This window comes from Carassius carassius, chromosome 12 (genome assembly GCF_963082965.1).
Source record: "Carassius carassius chromosome 12, fCarCar2.1, whole genome shotgun sequence".
NCBI classification, from domain to species: Eukaryota; Metazoa; Chordata; class Actinopteri; order Cypriniformes; family Cyprinidae; genus Carassius; species Carassius carassius.
In genome coordinates, this window is record NC_081766.1 from 23,892,322 (window position 1) to 23,898,418 (window position 6,097).

The following is a 6,097-nucleotide window of genomic DNA, read 5'->3' on the forward strand; positions in this document are numbered from 1 at the left end:
ACAAGGAAAACGTTATGCACAAGAATACAAGAAGCTGCAAAACACAAGAAGAGCATACTCATCAAAAAACTGAGTGCTGTGAACTATGTTGCTACCACAACAGACTGCTGGTCTGCCAGACAACGTAGCTACTTAGGTGTCACCTGTCACTGGATAGACAACACCTCACTGGAGAGGCACTCCGCTGCATTAGCTTGTAGAAGGTTCAAAGGCTCACACACGTTTGATGTCCTTGCTGCTGCATTAGAGGAAATACATTCTGAGTACCACATCAGGGAAAAAGTTACCAGGACGACAACAGACAGTGGCTCAAATTTCCTAAAGGCCTTTCGATTATATGATGCGGAGATAGAGGAGGAAGCCACCAATGAGCAAGAGGAAAGTGACTCCACCCTTGATGATGCAACAGAAGATCAGAGTGAGTCAGAGGTGGAGTATCAAGATGTGTCTGCTATTCTGGATGACAACACAGGCCTTGAGTACCAACTTCCAAGGCACCAAAAGTGTGCATGCCATCTCCTCAATCTTTATATCCACAGTTGATGCCACTGCTGCAGGAGGAGCTGCAAACGAAACCTACAAGAAGTTGTCTCGGTCTGCTTTTGCTAAATGTCATGCTCTCTGGAATAAAACCAGCAGGTCAACCATGGCTCATGAAACAGTGGAACGAGAAGTTTCTCCGACCGAGTCAGACACGCTGGAGCTCCCTGTTCCTCGCTGTAGAAAGGATTGTGCGCATTCACCGAGAGCAAGGAGAACAAGCAATTCGCAATGTCTGCACAGCATTAAAGATAAAGATGTAAGTTGACAAGCTTTATATTTTGTTTTTAAATAATAATAATAATAATTCATTACATTTATATAGCGCTTTTCTAGGCACTCAAAGCACTTTACATAGTCAGGGGGTATCTCCTCATCCACCACCAGTGTGCAGAATCCACCTGGATGATGCGACGGCAGCCATAGTGCGCCAGAACGCCCACCACACACCAGCTTACTGGTGAAGAGGAGACAGAGTGATAAAGCCAATCAGCAGATATGGGGATTGTTAGGAGGCCATGATGGTCAGAGGCCAATGGGTGAATTTAGCCAGGATGCCGAGGTCACACCTCTACTCTTTTCGAAAGACATCCTGGGATTTTTACTGACCACAGAGTGTCAGGACCTCGGTTTAACGTCTCATCCGAAGGACGGGAATAATAAAGAATAATAAAAAAACCTTGCTGATTAATGGGGTAATGATAAGTTTTCTTTGCATGGTGGTGTGACAATTGTGGATGACTTGAATGAAATAATGTAATTTATTTTATTTTTATTTATTTGTGTATTTAACATGTACAATGCATAACAAGGACATTGTACCAGAAATAGCTATAAGTAATCTTATTATTGTTACATGTTTTATAGGTTCAATCCAGCTGAAATGGGGTTTTTGGTCGAATATGCTGCTGTGATGAAGCCTGTTGCCATGGCCCTTAATATCCTCCAAGAGGAATCATCTGTGCATATGGGCCTCCTGCTGCCAACACTTTACCAGTTGCGGGACAAGCTGAAGAGGTTGGAGTCATCTTGTAAAATGTGTACATCTCTTGTTCACACCCTGCAGCAAGGGATCCAGAAACGTTTTGGAGACGTCATGAAAGAGCCTGAGCTGATTGCAGCAGCAATACTCCTACCAAAATTCAGAACATCCTGGACCACAGAGGAGAACATCTTAAATGCTGGTAAATATACTTGTTTATGTCAATGTCAATGTCAATATCACCTTTATTTATATAGCGCTTTAAACAAAATACATTGCGTCAAAGCAACTGAACAACATTCATTAGGAAAACAGTGTCAATAATGCAAAAAATGAGAGTTAAAGGCAGTTCATCATTGGATTCAGTTATGTCATCTCTGTTCAGTTAAATAGTGTCTGTGCATTTATTTGCAATCAAGTCAACGATATCGCTGTAGATGAAGTGTCCCCAACTAAGCAAGCCAGAGGCGACAGCGGCAAGGAACCGAAACTCCATCGGTGACAGAATGGAGAAAAAAACCTTGGGAGAAACCAGGCTCAGTTGGGGGGCCAGTTCTCCTCTGACCAGACGAAGCCAGTAGTTCAATTCCAATCAATTAAATTTATCGATTAAAATGTGAACCAGTAGACATTGACCTTTATAAATCTGTATAATGTTACTGTCATTTAGGATTATAGTGTGTTAGTGACAAACCACAGGGTGGCAATATAGTTAGAAACTCCGGTAGCTTTTAATGTCAAACACCAGCAGCTTGACAGCCTATACAGTAGAAGGGTAAGAATAGTGTGCAGACCTAATTATTTAAAAAATGATTTCTCTTGCCACAGGCCTTGACTACATCAGAAATCACCTCGACACCGACTTGGATGATATCACCAGCACAAACAGCAGCCTCTCTGATGAAGACGACTTCTTTGCATCCATGGAGTTGGGAAAATCACAAGTAGGAGAGCTGGAGAGGTACCTTTCATGTCTGTCCCCTGCAGGTATGGATCTACTCCACTCCTTTCCTCACATCAAGAAGCTGTCACTCAAAGTCAACACAGGTCTTCCTGCATCTGCAGCCTGTGAGAGACTTTTCAGTCATGCAGGACTCCTGTTCACTGCTAAACGATCACAGCTTCAAAGCAAGAACCTTGAGAGCCAACTACTGTTGAAGCTTAATAGTGACATCACTGAGTAATTCTTTTGTGAAGTTGTTTGTTTCTGCATGTTTTGTCACACACACTCTATCTCACACACACACACTCTCTCTCTCTCTCACACACACACACACACACTCTCTCTCTCTCTCTCTCTCTCTCACACACACACACACACACACACACACTCTCTCTCTCTCTCTCACACACACACACTCTCTCTCTCTCTCTCTCTCTCTCTCTCTCTCTCACACACACACACACACACGGACACACACACACACACACTCTCTCTCTCACACACACACAGTTTATGAGAGTTTATGGGCAGCCTTGTTCTAGTTCTGTCTGAAAAAGCCTGGTAAAAAAAAGTATAAAGGTTTGGAAATTTGTGTTACTTGTGTTTATTTATTTTTTATTATTTTATTTATTTTATTTTTTAAGTACTTGAATTTACCTGGATTATTTTTAATTTAAGCTATTTTGTAATTCATTTATTTATTTTAATTTATTTTATTGATTTGATAAACTATAATTTGCTTAAATATGATTATTTTGTATTTTTGTCTGTCTGATTGAATGCTTGTTAAAAAATAAATCAGACGTTACTCAACAGTTACTCAGTACTTGAGTAGTTTTTTCACCAAGCACTTTTTTACTCTTACTCAAGTAATTATTTGGATGACTACTTTTTACTTTTACTTGAGTCATATTATTCTGAAGTAACAGTACTTTTACTTGAGTACAATTTTTGGCTACTCTACCCACCTCTGAGGCTGTGTACCCATGGCTGGCTGCTGGGGTTTCTGTGAACTCTGTTACCTGGCAGTCTGGCTCTGTGGGAGTTCCCATGACCTCTGTTACCTGACAGTCTGGCACCGGCGACCTGTGTGGCTGGAGGGGAAGAGTTTCTCGCACTTGAGCCCAGACTTTTAGTTGTTTGAAGTCCAGTAAAGGTTCAAAGTGATCTAGTGGGTCTTTGCCGATGAGAAATTTATAAGTGTTCATTGGTGAGACATAAATAGGATGTACTAGACTCATCGGACTGATTGTCAGGTGAACGGGAGCTACCTGGTCAAACCAGATGTCATTCTGGCTGTATGACTGTACATTCAGTTCACAAGTTTGAGGTGTAAGAGTTCGATCTTGTCTCTTAGCTTCAAATTGGAGTCTTTTGAAAAGGTGAGATGAGATCACCGTAAGGTCTGATCCTGTGTCGATCAGGTCTTCCATGGTGGAGTTTTCGGCCCACCCCCTTTTCGACGAGATTGCCCAGGAATGTTGGCATCGGGGTAGGTGTGACTATCGATGGGTGGTTAGGACTGGATTTGTGTAGCTCGCTGCGGAGGCAGGTAGCCAAAACAGCATTTTCTGGTACCTTGGGATTGTGGTGGATCAGCACCTAGAAAGTACCTCTACAGGTAGCAGGTAGCCAAAACAGCATTTTCTGGTACCTTGGAATTGTGGTGGATCAGCACCTAGAAAGGACCTCTACATCCCTGAAAGACAGCGGAGACCAGGACAACTAGAGCCCCAGATACAGATTCCCATTTAAAGACCTTGTCTCAGAAGACCACCAGGACAAGACCACAAGAAACTGATGATTCTTCTGCACAATCTGACTTTGCTGCAGCCTGGAATTGAACTGCTGGTTTCGTCTGGTCAGAGGAGAACTGGCCCCCAACTTAGCCTGATTTCTCCCAAGGTTTTTTTCTCCATTCTGTCACCGATAGAGTTTCGGTTCCTTGCCGCCGTCGCCTCTGGCTTGCTTAGTTGGAGTCTCTTCATCTACAGCGATATCACTGACTTGATTGCAAAAAATGCACTGACACTATTTAAACTGAACAGAGATGACATCACTGAATTCAATGATCTGCCTTTAACTGTCATTTTGCATTATTGACACACTGTTTTCCTAATGAATGTTGTTCAGTTGCTTTTGACCCAATGCATTTTGTTTAAAGTGCTATATAAATAAAGGTGACTTGACTTGACTTAGCTTGGTATCTGGTGTGAGGAACTGAGCTGTCTCATTCAGGGTGTGCAGCTGTCAGCTGTGGAGCTTGGGTGATGCTGTCACCTTGTGATGTGACCTTAGCTCAGTGGTCTGTGGATGACGAGCAGTGTTCGGGGTGCTTGGCTCAGTCAGATGGCAGTTAGACAGGGTGTTGGTTTCAGTTCTTATGCTTAGACATAAGATGTTTGGTTTGTCTTTCTTGTCTTCCTTGCGAGTTTTCATGTAAAGAAGCTCTTTCAGCACCCTCAGCATCTCTGCTGTCTTAGACGTGGCTGCCCTGTGTTTTTCTGATCTGGGCTCAGGATTGAGCTTACAGTGTCGTGTCGAGAGTGATTCCACTGCCTGCTGTCAGGGCTTTGTGTCCTGGACGGTGGGGATCAGCTCTTTTTGAGTCGCCGGTCCCAGAATCTTTCAGAGCGCTTGCTCTGGTGCTTTGGACGAGCACCACCACGATTGTGTTGCCCTCTGCTGGCTTGGAACGGTCTTGACTCTCTGTAAAAAGGTCTGTGACTGTGGTGTAGATTGTGGAGTTTTTCACAGTCTTTTCAGTAATAGTATTTTGCTGTGTTATGGGCTAAGTTCCGTATCTCTTGTGTAGACATGCTATACAGACACGCTGAGATTCCGAGATGAAAACTCCAACTGGCATGTAGGTTTCGGAGGAACAGAGTTTTAAAGTTGACATCCTGTTCCATACCTAGTTCGTTGTGTGCTCCGAAATAGGCTTTTTTTGTAGTTGACTGTAGAAAGTCTGTGGGTTTTCAAGTCGGCCCTGTTTGAGGTCCATAGAGTTAAGGAGCCCATGGTCTGTGTCTGGATCAGAGAATTCAAGAATCTAAGCTTTTCGCAGTTGCTGGTAGTCCGCTTTGGCAGTCTCTGGTTGACGATCCAGAAAACTATGCACATCACGGCTGGACGTGATTCCAAACAGGTACAATTTGTCCAAAGCTGTCACGTTGGCGACAGTTTGCAAGTGAAAGTCAATGTCTTGTACATAAGCGTGAATATCATGTCCTCCTGCAGGATCTGGATTGAACGTAGGGATGTTTCTGGCTAGCGTGTCAAGTTCTCTGGGACCCGTGCAGGGTTTAGTGGCATGCGTTCTCTGGAAGGGTTCTTCCCCCTCCGTTGTTGACAGGTGTTCTTGTAAGCTGGCTGGTGATGTCTTGAGGAGTGGGCTTACACCCCCTTTTTCAGCTCTGGGTTCTTGGCTGAAAGGGTTGGAGTGGCGGGCCTGAGTAAACTCTGTGGTGTGTGTTTCTCCATTCCAGCCACTCTGTAATCTGTAAGAATGTTTCAGTTCTGCGTGAACACTGTCAAGTTCATCTTGGAGCTCGTCTCTCTGCAGAGTAAGCTCATCGAATTTAGCTTGGGCCGCTTGCAAATGTTTTTTGCAGGCCCTTGCTTTAGCGTCT

General features: G+C 43.7%; 1 protein-coding gene across 1 annotated transcript; it reads left to right on the forward strand.

Moving 5' to 3' along the window:
* The first annotated feature begins 367 nt into the window (after positions 1-367).
* LOC132154351 (uncharacterized) lies at positions 368-2,886 on the forward strand. The gene is made up of 4 exons (XM_059562888.1): positions 368-418; positions 540-799; positions 1,408-1,724; positions 2,351-2,886. Exons 1-4 carry the CDS (start codon positions 368-370, stop codon positions 2,704-2,706), a joined length of 984 nt encoding a protein of 327 aa, XP_059418871.1. The 3' UTR covers positions 2,707-2,886.
* Positions 2,887-6,097: the final 3,211 nt, after the last annotated feature.

What these genes read in the sequence shown, in the direction of transcription:
- LOC132154351 (XM_059562888.1), top strand. Translation starts at nt 368, where the DNA reads ATGAGCAAGAGGAAAGTGACTCCACCCTTGATGATGCAACAGAAGATC. An exon ending in TGATGCAACAGAAGATCAGA is followed by an intron (nt 419 to 539) that starts GTGAGTCAGAGG and finishes TTATATCCACAG; the next exon opens with TTGATGCCACTGCTGCAGGA. An exon ending in ACAGCATTAAAGATAAAGAT is followed by an intron (nt 800 to 1,407) that starts GTAAGTTGACAA and finishes CATGTTTTATAG; the next exon opens with GTTCAATCCAGCTGAAATGG.